The 16,828-nt window shown below is 39.3% G+C and overlaps 1 protein-coding gene across 3 annotated transcripts in view; it reads left to right on the forward strand.

Moving 5' to 3' along the window:
* The window catches only part of SORCS1 (sortilin related VPS10 domain containing receptor 1), a 608,036-nt gene that overhangs the window by 504,796 nt on the left and 86,412 nt on the right, over positions 1 to 16,828 (forward strand). For all 3 annotated transcript variants that reach the window (XM_017851824.1, XM_017851825.1, XM_017851826.1), the window contains exons 15-17: positions 130 to 247; positions 1,758 to 1,888; positions 5,298 to 5,411. In XM_017851824.1, the coding sequence (XP_017707313.1) occupies positions 130 to 247; positions 1,758 to 1,888; positions 5,298 to 5,411 (363 nt within the window). The remainder of the gene's footprint in view (positions 1 to 129; positions 248 to 1,757; positions 1,889 to 5,297; positions 5,412 to 16,828) is intronic.

The raw sequence follows: 16,828 nt of genomic DNA on the forward strand, positions 1-16,828 counted from the left end.
TTGAGGATTAAATGATGTGATTCATGTAATGTGCTTAGCTCAGGGTGAACACTCCACAAATGCTCTCTGTGGTTATTACTCATGGCATTATTATCATTGTGATTATTTTTATCACCATGAACTCTGTAGAGTGTTTGGACACTTCAGCCACCGCTCTGAATGGCAGCTGGTCAAAGTAGACTACAAGTCCATTTTTGATAGACGGTGTGCCGAAGAGGACTACAGACCCTGGCAGCTGCACAGCCAGGTAGGAGGAAAAGAACTGAGACTAAGGCCTGGGCAGGAAGCATGAGTGGTGTTGAGGGAAAGCTAGTTGCTAAGGTATAGGAACTAGGATGATCTAGGCCAAAATGTCCATCTACTGTTTACTTACACGTTTTGTGTTCCACAGCAGTGAACAAGCTCACCATTTATAGCTTGTTGTGAAGTCATTTCTGTTTTTATTGTGCTAGAATATAATGAGACAAAATTCAGATGTGCTTGGCTTAGACTTACAACTCAAAATGAAATACCAATTCAGCACTGAGATCCAAACATAATTCATCTAAGAATGTCATATGGTTGCATGGTGGGGGAGGGGATGAGGAAGAGATCTTCAATTTTATCTAGCAGTGCAAACAGAGACATAAAATAACAAAATTATGCTGGGTGAGTGTTGCCGGAGAAATCCTTCTTCCCCTTTGCCTTGATTCCTTGGAACTATATAGTACTTTTTGCCTCCTTGCCAGGTACTCCTGGTATGAGAATGCAGAATTATTAACAGGCAACTTTCATTTGTCCTGGCCTCTCACCTATTCAGCTTATATCAAAATGCTTGGATGGAAGTGTCTCTCCCTTGATTTCCCAAGGTACAAGTCGTTCCGCAGATCTCTCAAAGGATATGGTAGAAGTACCTGCTGTAAAACCATCACCATATTCAGGCAGAAAAACGTCATATACCTCAAACCTAGACTAAGTAATATATTTGAATGTAAATGTGTAATGAAGCCAGTTAAAGTGAGTTTGCTCAAGAAAGACAGTGTTCTGTAGATTAAGCAAAATTCTACTCTGATCTTTCCGAAACACAAAAGGAGGAGTGTGTCTGATAGTGGGCCCTGCGTTATCTGGGAACACCCACCCTTTTCAGAGGCTAAACAATAAAATCGCTCATTTACATTGCTGATATTTTCTCCTTTGGGATGCACAAGCATCGTGATATTCAAAGCTTTTATTTATTTTGTGGGAAAACACTGAATTTAGCTCTCTCACTTGTCTGGTAGAGGAGCATTAAAATCTGTGCTGTAAAGTTGTGTGGGCAGAGGCATAATAAATCGAGGCAAAATGGATCTTTATATTTCTTAGCAATGCTCCTCTTTCATGCTCTCATAAATGACCAACTGTGTAAATCTTTTACTATAGGGGAATTGAACTTAATTACTACAGATTTGTTGGCAATGCACTAGGTACAGGCTGAGTCTTACTTATCTGTGTGTCCTTCATAGCACTGCACCCAACACTTTGCCAAATAAAGGTTTGGTAAGTGCACACAAAATTAAGAATGTTATTTAATAATCCTCAGTGATTGTTAGGATTGCCTTTATAGTCAGGTTGTATAAGAGGGCTTTGGACCGCAAAAGGAAAATGTTGTTAGCACAAAGAGGGCCACCAAAGTTCACATTACACTAAGATGTGCAAATGTCTCCCTAAACGTCACTCATGTGGAACAGGGAACGTCCAAACTATGTGCCCAAGTATCTGTGATCCTCCTCTGCTTACAGGGGGAAGCGTGTATCATGGGAGCAAAAAGGATATATAAGAAGCGAAAATCAGAGCGGAAGTGTATGCAAGGAAAATATGCAGGAGCTATGGAATCTGAACCCTGTGTCTGCACTGAGGCTGATTTTGATTGGTGAGCTTGTGCAATTATCTCCTGGAGCTATTCAGTGTATCAAATCCACAAGGGCCTGAATGAAACCTAGAATTGAAATAACAGTAACATACATAGGGCTAAGTGGCAAGCTTCATATTTTATAAATTACCTCATAGTTTACTAGCTATGTACATGTGTATGTGGGATAATCAAGAGTTTCTTTAGACTGAAAGAGGACTCAGAAGATGGCTGGTAATTATCTTCATATAATTGCTGGATTCCTAGGACAAAAGGAGAGCAGATTTGGCCGGGCGTGGTGGCTCATGCCTGTAATCCCAGCACTTCGGGAGGCTGAGGGGGGTGGATCACTTGAGGTCAGGAGTTGGAGACCAGCCTGGGTAAAACCCTGTCCCTACTAAAAATACAAAAATTAGCTGGGCATGGTGGCAGGCACCTGTAATCCCAACTACTCGGGAGGCTAAGGCAGGAGAATTGCTTGAACCTGGGAGGTAGAGGTTGCAGTGAGCCAAGATCACGCCACTGCACTCCATCATGGGTGTCAGAGGGAGACTATCTCTTAAAAAAAAAAAAAAAAAAAAAAAGGCAGATTCTTTCTGTGCTGCTTCAAACAGCAACACTGGAAACAGTAAATGTATTTTTTAGGGAGCAAACAAAACAAACATATTTGTGTTCTAGATGAAAGCTTTCTAGAATCTAGGATTGCCTGTATGGAATAATAGCCTTTTAAGGCAGTAAATTTTCTGTCCCTGCAAGTTTTCAATTCGTAGTTAGCTGACCACAGATTATGAGATTCATGGAAGACATTCCTGAACTCAGAGCAAGGATGGATTCAATGGTATTGCAAATCTGTAACTCGGTGAACCTAGCGATAAAGGAGACTTCTTGCTTTACCAGGATTAAGTTAATTTAAACTGGAGAAGTACTGAGACATTTAGAGGTTAAACTCTAAATGTGCCATAGAGTGCCATAGAGTCCTTCTTGAGACATTTACTCAGCCGAAAGCTAGCTTGTGGGCACAGTGAAGCCCTTGGCTTGTTGTCAGTGTTAATTGTTCAGGTAAGGCTTACACATTATTGAGGACAAGTAAGTGGTAACTCCCTTGGTGTTTTCCATCTCATTTTCCATTGTTTTCTTCCCTCTTCTTTTTGCTTTTCCTTTATTTGTTTGTTTTTAATTTAGAGAACGCAATCACTAAATATATACATATGTGTTACCTAACTTGACTGGCATAAGAACTAAAGTCATTTTTTAACAATTTATTTCTAGCTGTATTGCAGTCTCAGGTTACATACTGAATCATTAAAATATCAGTGATTGGACTGAGACACTGTGTACATACTCATCACATATCTTAGAAAAATTAAACCTTCTCTTATGATAGACATCTGGAGATATTCTAGCACTAAGAAGGTCTGACAAGAGTGGCAGCCAGCAGTCAGACCAGTAACCCACAGCTGTACCCCTTGTTGGTGAGGACGCCAAGCCAAGAGCCAACGAAATATCTCTTTGGGCTCAGCCAGAGGGCAACAGAGTTTCAGTTACATTGAAGCTCAAAATGAAATCTTCAGGGGCCTCCCCAGTTGTGACTTCTGTTTTAGTTAGTGCAATATTATTACAGTGACAAAAATATTTTATCTTTGTACTACCCTTCAGGACTCACACCCTGAAAAGCATTCACAGGGAAAACTACCATGAGATTTTAAGTCATTTGTCACATCCCTCTTTTTGAAGCAACTGCTTCTTCTTCTTCTACCCTGTTCAAGGAAGATTTGCAAAGGAAGTTAGCATCTTACATTAGTGGTTTAGCTTTTGCCTTAAGAAACAGCCATTCTTTAGCAGGAGGCAAATTTATTCTCTGGTAGAAAACCAAAGAGAAAAAAAAATGAGATGAGATGTCCCAATGTCCTGATTTCTCCTCGAAACATTTGCTTCTCTGGGAATCTTTTCTACAGGCTTCAAAGGAAGCCAGTCTTTTGTTGTTGTTGTTTTCTTTTCAATTGTAAGCTAGTCCAGACTGAAAGGAATACCAGATAAGCAATTAGATTTCTCCTCTCCCACATCCCTTGTGCCCCTCAGTCTTGGCCCAATCCCTGCATTCGTTTGTGATTGGATCTGCTACTCATCCCACCAGCTGAAATGCATTCTGAGAAGTGGGAAATTAATCACGAAGGAGGCCATTGTAAGGTTTTCTGATCCAATGGGATTTCTGTAACTGCATGATTTCTGAAAATATTTGGGAAGGCTCATCACAACCTTGTTGGGTTTCTACCAGTAGCTGGAGTTTCAGTGATTACACCTGGCTGTAGTGTAATGAAAGGTGATTGTCCCTGAGTGTTTCTCTTTGGTTTGGCTTTCTCCTGGACAGTTCCCCAAATGACTTTGCCTGTCCCTCTCCAGCATTTGTAAAGTAACTCCCCAAAGTGAACACTGGTTGTCCTATAGGCAGCAATTCTGAAGTCTTCCTACCCATGCTGCGTTGAACCAGCACCAAATCCTGCGGTATGTGCAAAATTCTAAGTACCAGCTGCCTGGTGACAGGCCTCTGAGCTGAGCCTATTTCTCCCTTCCTGATCCTTGTGTGCCAGCGTCTCACCTCCATTACACAGATGGGCCAGTTCATACTAATGCTTGCCGATTGCTGCCTGCGATTTGTCTGTGCATGTGGAGGTGCAATTTGTTGTCATTCTCTGTGCCCAGGTTCATCTTCCAGAAGCCAAGAATATCAGGCAACTCAGAGGCCCCTGGAAGCATGAATGAGAGGAAGCTGAGAGGGAAGTCTTTGACTATTTCCAAAGTAGAGAGAGGATTTAAAGCAGTTAGTCCCAACTGGCAGCGCTAACTGCCTAGTATGAAACATTTCCTTAGGGGAAATGCTCGAGACACTCCTGAAGGACATTTCCTTTTTGGCTGTAACTTTGAAGCATATGGAGTGTACACAGAGAGACCTGGCTCAGCTCTACTTGGTAGATCCAGATGTCTTGGAAGAGCATCCCAAAGACATCACCAGTAATGAGGACTGTGCCACATGTGACCGTGTTAAACTCTGCGATGAATTTCTCACCAAGGGTTGAGTCCCACCACTGCCTGTTTTCTCATTACAGCTTTCTCTGGGCCCAGCCATCTGTATTGTGTATCCTTCTAATGAGAACACAATCTACTCGCTCAGCTTAAGAGTGTTTAAATGGAATAACCAGTTGTGTAGGATATTTTCCTGAATAATTGATAGATATTCTATGAAAAAAGTTCTATTTTTGAGAAGTCATTGATTCAGGGAATGCTTGTGTTTTGTTTTGTTTTTTTTTTTTTTATCTTGTTTTGTTCATTTTGACTAATTGATTAGTGTAGCACTTGGCTATGGACTGACATGGAATTGTTTTCAGTAATTTTGCCACCTACTGAAAGGTTTTTCTTGGCTCTTTCCTAACAGCGACTATGGTTATGAGCGACACAGCAATGGCCAGTGCCTGCCGGCATTTTGGTTCAATCCATCCTCTCTCTCAAAGGATTGCAGCTTGGGACAGAGTTACCTCAATAGTACTGGGTAAGTGTCTGGAGTAGTGACTTTGAGAGGCCAACCTTTGCTGCCTTTCAGCATGTGTTATACTGACAGAATTACTTCTGATCAAAGACCAAGCATATTTCCTTACAGCACAATGTAATTGCTTTTGTTCATTTTAACAATGAAGCACAACTTTGCACTAATAGTGCAAGTTTCATGTGATAATAAGATCCCAATTGCAAATTTTAAAAAGAGCAATGTTTATTGGATGAAGATCACGATGATGATATTAAAATAAAAATGTCTTCATTTTCTCGACACTTTGTTTTCAAGTTATTTAATCCTGTGAAGTTACCCTTTACCCTCATTATATCCATGATGAGAAAGTCCAAATAGATATTTCATATTTGCCTTTCCTGTTTTATAGATGTGGAACCTGGAATCACAAAAGGAACTCACTGACTTTTTAAAAGTATAGTAGTGTTAATACGAATGTATTTTGCTTTCTCCTTATGTTCAGTCTTGACACATTTAAACATGCATTCTGACCTTGGTAAATCCGGAATCACATTCTAAAATTTGGTGTTTAATATTCTGTGTCATGGGTTTTTATGCAGTATTATTTAAGAAATACTATAAAAAGGAAAAAAATTTGTAAATTTGTCTCAAATGTAGTTGGTATCTATAAACTGTAAAATAGTGTGTGGAACCTATTTAAATTCTGATTCAAATAAATGATCTGTAAAAAGACACATTTGAGCCATCGAGGAAAATTGAACATACACTAATTCGGGTAATGTATTAGGGCTTTCCAGAGAAACAAAACCAGTAGGATGTATATTTATTTAGAAAGATATTTATTGGCCAGGCATGGTGGCTCACACCTGTAGTCCCAGCACTGCACTTTGGGAGGCTGAGGCAGGCAGATCACTTGAGGTCAGGAGTTTGAGACCAGCCTGGCCAAGATGGTGAAACCCCATCTCTACTAAAAATACAAAAAAAAAAAAAAAAAATTAGCCACACATGGTGGTGTGCGCCTGTAGTCCCAGACACTCAGGAGGCTGAGGCAGGAGAATCACTTGCACCCAGGAGGCAGAGGTTGCAGTGAGCCGGGATTGCACCACTGCACTCCAGCCTGGGCGACCGAGTAAGACTCCATTTCAAAAAAAAAAAAGAGAGAGATTTATTGTAAGGAATTGGCTCATTCGATTATGGAGGTAGGTGGGTCCCAAGATCTGCAGGGTAAGTCAGCAAGCTGGAGACCCAGGAGAGCTGACAGTGTAGTTCTAGTTCAAGTCTGAAGGCCTGAAATCAAAGAGCCAATGTTGTAGTTCTAGTCCAAAGGCCAGCAGACCAAGACCCAGAAGAGCCTGTCTTTCAGTTCAAGACCGAAGGCAGGAAAAGAAGCCAGTGTTCCAGTTTGAATGCCATCAGGTGGAAGGAATTCTCTCTTACTTTGGGAACTGTCAGCTGGTTGAATTTAAGCCTTCAGCTGATTGGATGAGGCCCACCCTCACTAGAGAAGTCAATCTGCTTTACTCAGGCTACTGACTTAAATGTTAATCTCATTTAAAAACACACAGAAGTGTAACATTTGACCAAATATCTGGGCTTACTATGGCTCAGTCAAGTTGACATATTAAGTTAACCATCATAAGTGACATTAAAGAATTATATATTTAGGCATGATGAAGGCATTTTGGCTAGACTAAGAAAAAAGCCTTGGTTTTAGAGATACATATTTGTGTGAGTTTTGTTTTAAAGTGTTAAAAAACAGATAAGTATTGATAATTTTTTGGAGATGGGTAATGAGCACATGGGAATTGATTACATTACTTTTCTTCATACATATTTGAAAATTCTGATAATAAAAAGTTAAAAAAGAAGCTGGTGTGGTAGCATTTGCCTGTAGTCCCTGCTACTCAGGAGGCTGAAGTGGAAGGATTGTTTGAGTCCAGGAGTTCAAGAACACCCTGGATAACATAGGGAAACCCCCATCTCTACAAAAAAAAAAAAAAGAAAGAAAAGAAAAAAAGAAGGAAGAAGGAGAAAGGAGAAATAAAGGAGGTAGGAGCCTTACCAATCTGCCATTTCTACTTGACAAAGCCCCTTCTCCTTTCTCAAGCCAGCCACAGTACAGAGAATCCACGTGAGGAGGTGAGACTTCCATTGATGTACTCTGTATTTGAAATGTTAAATATGTTTATTTTTTTTTAAGATTATCAAAATAATAGATACTATTCTTTTCAAGGAGGGAAAGGCATAGAAAAGGACTGCAATGATTCCTATTTCTGATGTTAGGGATTCCTAGAACCTTTGAATAAAGGAATAAGCTATGATTTTTTTGAATGATAACACAACATCCAAGGAAATACAAGTAACCCTTTTATAGAAATGGGTCAGTGAGGTCTTAGCATGGTACCATGGGGGAAAAAATGAAAACGTTGATAAAATAACTAAACTTAATGGGGAAGGAATGCAAAAGACAGGAGTTTTATTACTTGCAGGTACTAGCATGTTTAGACACTGTAAAGGGCATTGGAAGCCCCTCAAGCTAATTTAAGAATTGTTTTTTGTTTTGTTTTGTTTTGTTTATAACCAGCTCAATCAGTCAAGGAAGTTACATTAGTCTGTCTTTGGTATTGATGATAGGAGGCTGAAACACAGAGGGATCAAATTGTTCCAGATGCTACTCAATCATAGACCAAGGCTGAATGACACCTGTGACCCCTCACTCTTCAGTTCATTGAGATTTTTTTTTATTTTTTTGAGACAGAGTCTCGCTCTGTCACCCAGGCTGGAGTGCAGTGGCGCCATCTCAGCTCGCTACAACCTCTGCCTCCCAGGTTCACGCCATTCTCCTGCCCCAGCCTCCAGAGTAGTTGGGACTACAGGTGCCCGCCACCATGCCCAGCTAATTTCTTGTATTTTTAGTAGAGACAGGGTTTCACCATGTTAGCCAAGATGGTCTGGATCTCCTAACCTCGTGATCCACCCACCTTGGCCTCCCAAAGTGCTGGGATTATAGGCGTGAGCCCCCGCACCTGGCCCATTGAGATCTTATAAATCCTGACTAACATCAAATAAAACATCAGTGATGATTAAGTAATTTTATATTCAAAAGGAATACCATCTATGCCACATAAAATTAAAATTATAATGTCAATTAAAATGTGACTTAGCATTAAGCATCCAGGTATATAAAGGTTGGTCAATGCAGTTGTTATGTTTATTAGTCACAAAATTACAACTCTACCTTCTAGGACTCCACCTTCGCTCTCAGGGGCTTGTTCATTTCAGTGGGTATTACACGATAGCATCTGACCCCAGATGATTTTTGTTAAGTTGCCACATCCACCAGTTTTGCCTGTTCCATTTAAACATTTTGCAGAAAAGCATCAGCATTGGTGAGCAAGCTGGTTTGTAAAGAGAACATATGATAAATACCAGCCATCAGCGGGTGTGGTAAATGTTCTGCTCTCATAAGTAACATGCTCATAGGTGGAGGAGTGAATATGCAAATAGGGCTTTACACACGAAAGTCAAGGGAATGGTTTTCAATAATAACCCCACTGACCAGCATGTTGTCTAAACTACACATTTTGCATTAGGAACACGAAGACCCTTAGCTGGGACAGAGGCCTGAAATCATCTACAAAGAAGGCCTCACACCACTGAATTCCCATTTGCAATGTCTGTAGCCAACTCAAGAGTTGGTAAGAGGTAAAATGATGGTGAACTTGGAAAAAAACTTTCTGTCTCCCTTAATGTCACTCCAGCCCCTCACCACAGATGTCATTTGGCTATGTGTTGATTCAGTGGTATTTTATAAGCAGATTCAGTGTATAATGTTGTAGCCACTAATAATGCTGCCACTATACATTTAGATTTTTACTTAAAAATATTTAGTCACAAAATAAATGTGTATGTTTTATATGTTTAAAAGCCAATTTACATCATCACCCCAATCCTGGCCCCCTTTCGCCACACAACTGTGATCTGTTTGATATGCATGCTTCTAAAACTTTTCTTTGCATTTGCTAGCAAATACTCATCCCAAGAGAAAATACACAAATTAATTTGGGAGGTTGTTTTCATATGTGATTTCCTACTAGATACATTGTTCTTCTGTTTTCCTTTTCGTTCAAAATATGTCTTAAACATCTTTCTAAGTCAGAATATATAAGGATACTTTCTCATTTATTTAATTCTATAATATTAAGTATTATTATAGTATTATCAGTCATCCTTCTTCCATGGACATTTGGATTACTTTTTTTTTTCTGCCACTATAAATAATGCTGCAGTTAATATTCTCATCCTATAATACTTGTTATACAAATAATACAAAGATAATTAAGTCTCTTTTGGCAATTGGAGGTGTTTCTGTTAGCTCATAATGCAAATTCCACTCAGCCAACTGGTTCCGTCTCAGACCTGAGTATCAGGCATTGCCACGTTTCTCCCTTGTAAGTGTTAAAACACTAGCTTCCTGCTCATGGACTGCCTGTGAGTCCCACAAATTAGAGATTCATTTCTATTAAGTGCCATCCTCCTTTAAAATTCAGATGCCAGTGGATTCTGTAAAGGAAAGCTGAGGGGAAGGAGAAGTAGGATTTAGCTAAATGAATAAGGTGAGGAAGGTCATTTCATGCAAAGAGAACAAGAGATGATCCTGGGGAAGGGCCACAATGGTAGTTTTCTCCAGGACAAGCCCAGATGCCAATACCTGCATGCTTAAAGAGTTAAGCAGCCACTGGGAACCCTGTGTCCAGTGCGATTTTAAGCCATCCGTGGTCACCTCATGCTCAGTCAATGCAGAATCTGTATTAGCCTCGGGGCTGGGATGAAGCACAAAGGAATCCCAAGTGTAGGGTTGGCCAGAGAGTGAGCGCCTTCATAAATGTTGCTCCCTGGGCACCTCACTTGTCTCACCCTTTTCTTACAGCATAGCTCATGGTGCAGACATGCAGTGGGAAAGTGAATTGAGTGGGGTGAATGACCAAACCTCCCAGCATCACCTTTCTGAGAGTTTACTTAGAAGGGTGCAGGAAAACTTTCCTTTTATAAAAACATGTTCTTAAATACCTCACTTTATAAATGTCTATGGTGACTTTCACTGTCAGCTTATTACCCTGTGTATATAGCAGTGTTCTCAGGTTTACCCGCTTCTCCAGGATGGGGAAATCCTGGCATCGGTTATTATTGTGCCCATTAAAATGCTATTTTGATGAGATGCCAAAATATTTATCAGCTTCACTACGTAGAAGTGAATGGTTGTACAATTTTTGTTTTAGAGGTTGGCTAGGACTTAGAAAGGATGGATGGAGGCCGGGCGCGGTGGCTCAAGCCTGTAATCCCAGCACTTTGGGAGGCCGAGACGGGCGGATCACGAGGTCAGGAGATCGAGACCATCCTGGCTAACACGGTGAAACCCCGTCTCTACTAAAAAATACAAAAAACTAGCCGGGCGAGGTGGCGGGCGCCTGTAGTCCCAGCTACTCCGGAGGCTGAGGCAGGAGAATGGCGGGAACCCGGGAGGCGGAGCTTGCAGTGAGCTGAGATCTGGCCACTGTACTCCAGCCTGGGTGACAGAGCGAGACTCTGTCTCAAAAAAAACAAAACAAAACAAAACAAAAAAAAAACAAAAAAAGAAATATACATACACATACACACACACACACATATATATATAAACACTAAATTATTTGTGTGCATGTGTGTGTGCATGCACTATGTATGTGTATGTTCATAAAACAAGCTCTGGAGGAGAGTTTGTGACAGTGACACTATTAACATTTCGGGCCAGTTATCTGTAGCAGGAGATGTGTGGAGAGTTCTGTGCCTTAAAGGATGTTTAGCAGCATCCCTGGCCTCTACCCACTAGATGCCACTAACAAGTCTTACTCTCTTCAGAAGAATATACACTAAATNAAAAAAAAAGAAAGGATGGATGGAATAAGAAGTGAACACGGTGCAGAATGTCCCTCCAGGTGGCTGGGCTGTAACCACCAGTCCTGCTCCTTGGTCCGGTGGCATCAGGGTTTCTCATACCCACACAGTGGAACGGTAGAGCTTGCTGTGTTCTCCACAGTTGGCTCCCTGCCTCTCTTCACCCTCTGCCCTCACAGCTTCTACGTGTCATTTTACATGAAGGTGGAAAGTAAGGAGGCTGGCACTGGGGCCTCAGCCTGTTATGGATTGAGAGTGAAATACAAGTGGGGATGTTTTGTTTGGTGAAAAAGGGAGTAATTGGAATGAAACAATTAAGGATGTTCAATCTAACCTCTGCCATTTACTGTTATGTTTTGCAAGTGACTTTGTTTCCTTGACCTCAGTTCCTTAACCTATAACATTTTGTTATTTGCCTTCAGAATTTGATTAAATGTGACGCTGTATGTAAAGCATGTAGCACAATGCCTAGCACACAGTCATCACCTTATAAAATGTGTACCATCACCAATAACTATTGTCTGAAGACTCCTCTAGAGTAAAGAAAGAAGGGAAAAAACGTATTTGTATTATGAATCCACAGTCCAGACATGTATTTGATGTTTAATTGTCACTGCAGTACTAATATCTGGGACATATTTAATGTAAGTCTCTGTTTTCTCATTTGTAAAACAAAAATAAGAACCTACATAGGCTCATAAAGTTACAGAATTAGAAAGTGATGAAAGCAGTGTATACCAAAACATGTCTGTCCCTTTATGCCAGTCAGGTCAGATAATGTGTTTAGCTGATTACTGAACGAGTTCCTTTTGCTCAAATAAAATGAAATCAGTATTCATTTTTATTTTATTTCATGTTAGTGCTGAAATAACCCCAAATTTATTCCTCTTTGTTTCTCTTTCAGTATCTATAAATATCTCAGTATGCACATCCACAAGCACAAGCTCATTTAGTGATACTTATATATGGTTAAATCTTGTTTATACTGTTTTGGAACCAGGGAGCATACTGCAAAATTTAAGTTGCCAAATTAACTAGCATGTTGCTTGTTTCATGCCAATGGTAAAAGATTCTGTAAATATAAAATAAAGTGGGCATTGGGTTGGTTTATTCTAAGAAATCGAGATAATCTTCTCAAGGGAAAGATTTCTTCTTGCTATTAAGCTGAGATATTTCTAGATGTGCTTTAAAAAGTATGTATAGAAATTTCTATCATCTGTAGAGTTTCTTTATAGGGTCCATTAATTCCTCATGGAAGAAGATACAAAGACAGTTCTTACTGCTCTTCAGGGTTAGTTTCTCAATATGCAATGGGGACTCTTTTTTCTTTTTTTTTTTTTGAGACAGAGGCTCACTCTGTTGGCCAGGCTGGAGTGCAATGGCATGATCTCGGCTCACTGCAACCTCCACCTCCCGGGTTCAAGAGATTCCAATGGGTATATTTATACAATAAATACATTTTTAAAAAGTTGAAGTTCTGTATCTATTTATAAATATATAGTGGGTTCAAGAAAAAATACACACATAAATTCTAGCAAAATAGTTACCTTTATACTATCAACATACATTTGGAATGTTTTAAAATATGCTTTTTATAAATAACTTTTGGTGTTTTATTTCACAGTAGACTATAGTTAATAATATTATGTTGTATATTTCAAAATAGCCAGAAGAGAGAAGCTTGAATATTCTCACCATAAAGGATAAATGTTTGAGGTGATGGATATGATGGATTTAATCATTACACAATGTATATATGTATCAAAACATCACACTCTACCTTATAAATATGTATAATTAATATATATCAATTAAAATAAAACTTGAATACTTCCTCTGTGCATAAGCCATAAAACACTTAAATTCTGCTAACCTGCCATTTCCTGGATTTGTTATTTCCAGTGTCTTTGGGGGCTTTGGTCTTTTCCAGGTGATTCTGTTTTGGTTGCCTTGTGGTGGTTTTGATGTTTGGTCTGATCTCCTCTCAAGGATATTTTTCAGTGTGCATCAAGGAGAATAATTGGCCCTAAAACTGGTGCATGTATTTAAAGTCCACAAAAAAGGCAATCAGTTGCATTATTTACAGACTCATCGCTGCAGGGGCCTCTGTAGCTGTTTTCTAGCCAGGAGCCATACAGCCTCACTGCACACACTCAGTAATTGTTGGCTGCTACAGAGTTGACTCTTCAGAGTACCCTTCTTAAATGAGGTTTTCCATCTTTTCATGGATGACATTGGGGTTGGGAAATGAAGGAAAAGGTGAATATCACTGTACGTGGAGACTTGCTTTCTCACATGGCAATTCTTGCCCACATCAATGGCCTTGGCATTAACAATTCTTACCCAGGTGCTATGGTACAGTGGCAAGAGAACACCAAACTTAGTCCAGAGTCCCAGACGTGCTACTCGTCACCTGTGTGAGGTGCAACTCTCTAAACTGTGTTTCCTTTTCCTTATGTGAAAAACAAAAGGATAGTATGGGGTGATCTTAGAGACCCCTTCAAGCTTTGACATTTCCATGACCAATTGAAAGGATTCAGTATTAGAATTCCTTGGACTGTAGGTGCTCAAAAGATAGAAAACAAATTCATATAACTTAGTTGTACAACTGGTGAGCTCAGACAGTGGATTCTGTGAGGCATTCTCAATCAGTATGATTATCGATATTAAGTGATTTAGTGAAGTGTGTGTGGCCATATGTCCCATTTCACCATTTCATCAAGCTCATCTTCAAAATGAAGTCACATACCTATTACTATTCAAATTAAATGACGTGTGTTTCCATCCTGCTTAATACAAGAGAAGCTTTCTTCTTTCTGCCTGGTCTTCTGTCTTATGCCTTTCCCTTAATCCCAAGGTCTGTTTATTCCGTTGAGGGGAATAGTCCAAAGACCTGTTGCCTTGAGGAGAGAAACTTGGAAAGCCTGCTTAGCCAGCCATGGAACTCTATTCCTGATTGCTGATGTCATGGCTGCTACATAAGATTATTGTTGATATGTGGACACATTGCCACCCCTGAGCATACCTTGTCACATGGGATCACAGTTAAAGAATAAATGGCCATTTTGGGGATGCCTGTATCTATTGATGAAGAGTCACAATGATTAATATACAGCCACCAATGAGGTCTGTCAGCCTGGAAGTCTGGTATAAATAATCCCTATTCACTGGAGATCAGGAAATCTAGGCTGCCTCCACTTCTACTTTTTCAGAAGCAGTTTCTCTGGATGCAGGGGTAGAAGAATCTCTCTCTACCCTAATTGTTAAGCCATGCCATCGCAGCCCTGTATCTTCATGTCAGAGATCTATAGTTACATAGCTCTTTTAATTTACACACATGAACATACACAAATATCTGTTTTGTCATGGCACACCTACATTAAGTAGCTTTGGAAGATTTTAAGTCTTAGCCATATACTCTACCCAGAACTAGCCCCCTTCTCCATCCCCAAGGCTTCCTTCATTTCCTGCTTCATTAAGTCTAGTGTCATTGTAACAAGGCAGTATTTTCCCTTGAAAGCAAATGCACATAGCACAAGCCAAGAAATTAAACTATTTATGTTTTTTTTTTTTTATTGTGAGTGCAAATGAGGAACACCATTGCTCAATGACAGTAACACCCCCTGGGGTACAAGAAGACCTAGAGTTCCAGTTTCACCTTGGTTGCATGTGATAACTACTGTCACAAAAGGGAAGAGGAGGTTTCACAAAAGGCATGATTTTGAAGCTGATTTTTTTTTTAAAGGATGAGTAGAAGTTTGTCAGTCGGAAGGAGCGTCCTGGGCAGAATGAACAGCACAGGCAAAAGAAGGCATTTAGTATATAGAATGACTTGGCTAAGAGAGCATGTCAGGCCATGGAATGAGCTGATGCAAGAAAAATGCATTGAAGTCAGGTCATGGATCTTTACTTTAAACCTGAATGTTACTCTTTAGAATAAACCTATGGGAAATTTTGAATGATTTTAAGAAAGGAATTGACATAATTGGATTTGATCTTAAGACGACCTTGGCAATAAATACATCAGTTTTATTTTGGGGGAACTTGAACTATCATAGCAAGTTAATATTTGATACTTAAATACTTTTTTCTAACTTCTGTTGTTTTAATATTTATTAAGTTCTAGATGTGCGAAAATCTATGCTAAGCCCTTTTCAATGCATTGTCTCATTTAATCTTCCCAAGAACTTTAGGAAAAGATTCCATAATTATCCCTAATTTGTAGGCAAAGAATCAAAGATTTGAGAGAGGATGGGTAAACTGCCTAAATTCATGGAGTAAGAGAATGAATTTAAACTCAGACAATTTGGTTCCACAACACTAGTTTTAACCTTCAGGTCAGTAGTGTTTTATTTTCTTGAAAAAAATATACACACACATATATATAGTGTTATATATTTTGAGATATATATATTTATTTTATATATATTATTTCAATAGCTTTTGGAGTACAGGTGGTTTTTGGTTACATGGATGGATTGTGTAGTGATGAAGTCTGAGATTTTAGTGCATCTGTCATCTGAGTAGCATACATTGTACCCAATATGTAGTTTTTTCTCTCACCCTCCTTCTTCCCTCACCCGTTCTGAGTCTCCAAAGTTCATTATACCACTCTCTAAGTCTTTGTGTCCCCATAGCTTAGCTCCCACTTATACGTAAGAACATGTGGTATTAGATTTTCCATTCCTGAGTTACTTCATATAGAATAATGGCCTCCAGCTCCATCCAAGTTGCTGCAAAAGACATTATTTCATTCTTTTTTATGACGGAGTAGTATTCCATTGTGTTTATACACCACATTTCCTTTATCCACTCATCAGCTGATAGGCACTTAAGTTGGTTCCATATCTTTGCAATTGTGAATTGTGCTGTGATAAACATACATGTACACATGTCTTTTTGATATAATGACTTCTTTTCCTTTTGGTAGATACCCAGTAGTGGGATTACTGGATTGAATGGTCAATTTAATTTTAGTTCTTTAAGAAATTTCCATTCTGCTTTCCATAGACATGGTACTAATTTGTACTAATTTACATTCCTACCAGCCATATATAAGTGTTCCCTTTACACCACATCCACACCAACATCTATTGGTTTTTGCCTTCTTAAATTTGTAGTCTTTAACATTGGCTGCAAACTAGCATCACCAGGGGAACTTAAAAACAAAAACAAACTGATCCCCATAATTCTCAAATCAACATTTGTGGTTGCAGAGCCTGGGTATCCATCTATTCTAAAGGTACCTCCAGCTAATTCCAAAGGGTAGACAGGGTTGAGATCTACTAAGCTAGAATATACTGTCACCTTAATATACACTGAATACTCAAAAACATCTGTATTTTGCCATCACCACCTCAAAATGTCAGAAAAAACCTACTAAATAGAAAAGTCACAGGCTACAAAGACTTTTAATGCTTTCTTCCAGTTTTACTTTCACAAAGAAAAATATTACCTTCTTCTTTTTCCTTTCTTTCTTTTTTTTTTTTTTTTTTTTTTTTTTTTTT

The sequence above is a fragment of the Rhinopithecus bieti genome, unplaced genomic scaffold (genome assembly GCF_001698545.2).
Source record: "Rhinopithecus bieti isolate Rb0 unplaced genomic scaffold, ASM169854v2 scaffold_31787, whole genome shotgun sequence".
NCBI lineage: Eukaryota > Metazoa > Chordata > Mammalia > Primates > Cercopithecidae > Rhinopithecus > Rhinopithecus bieti.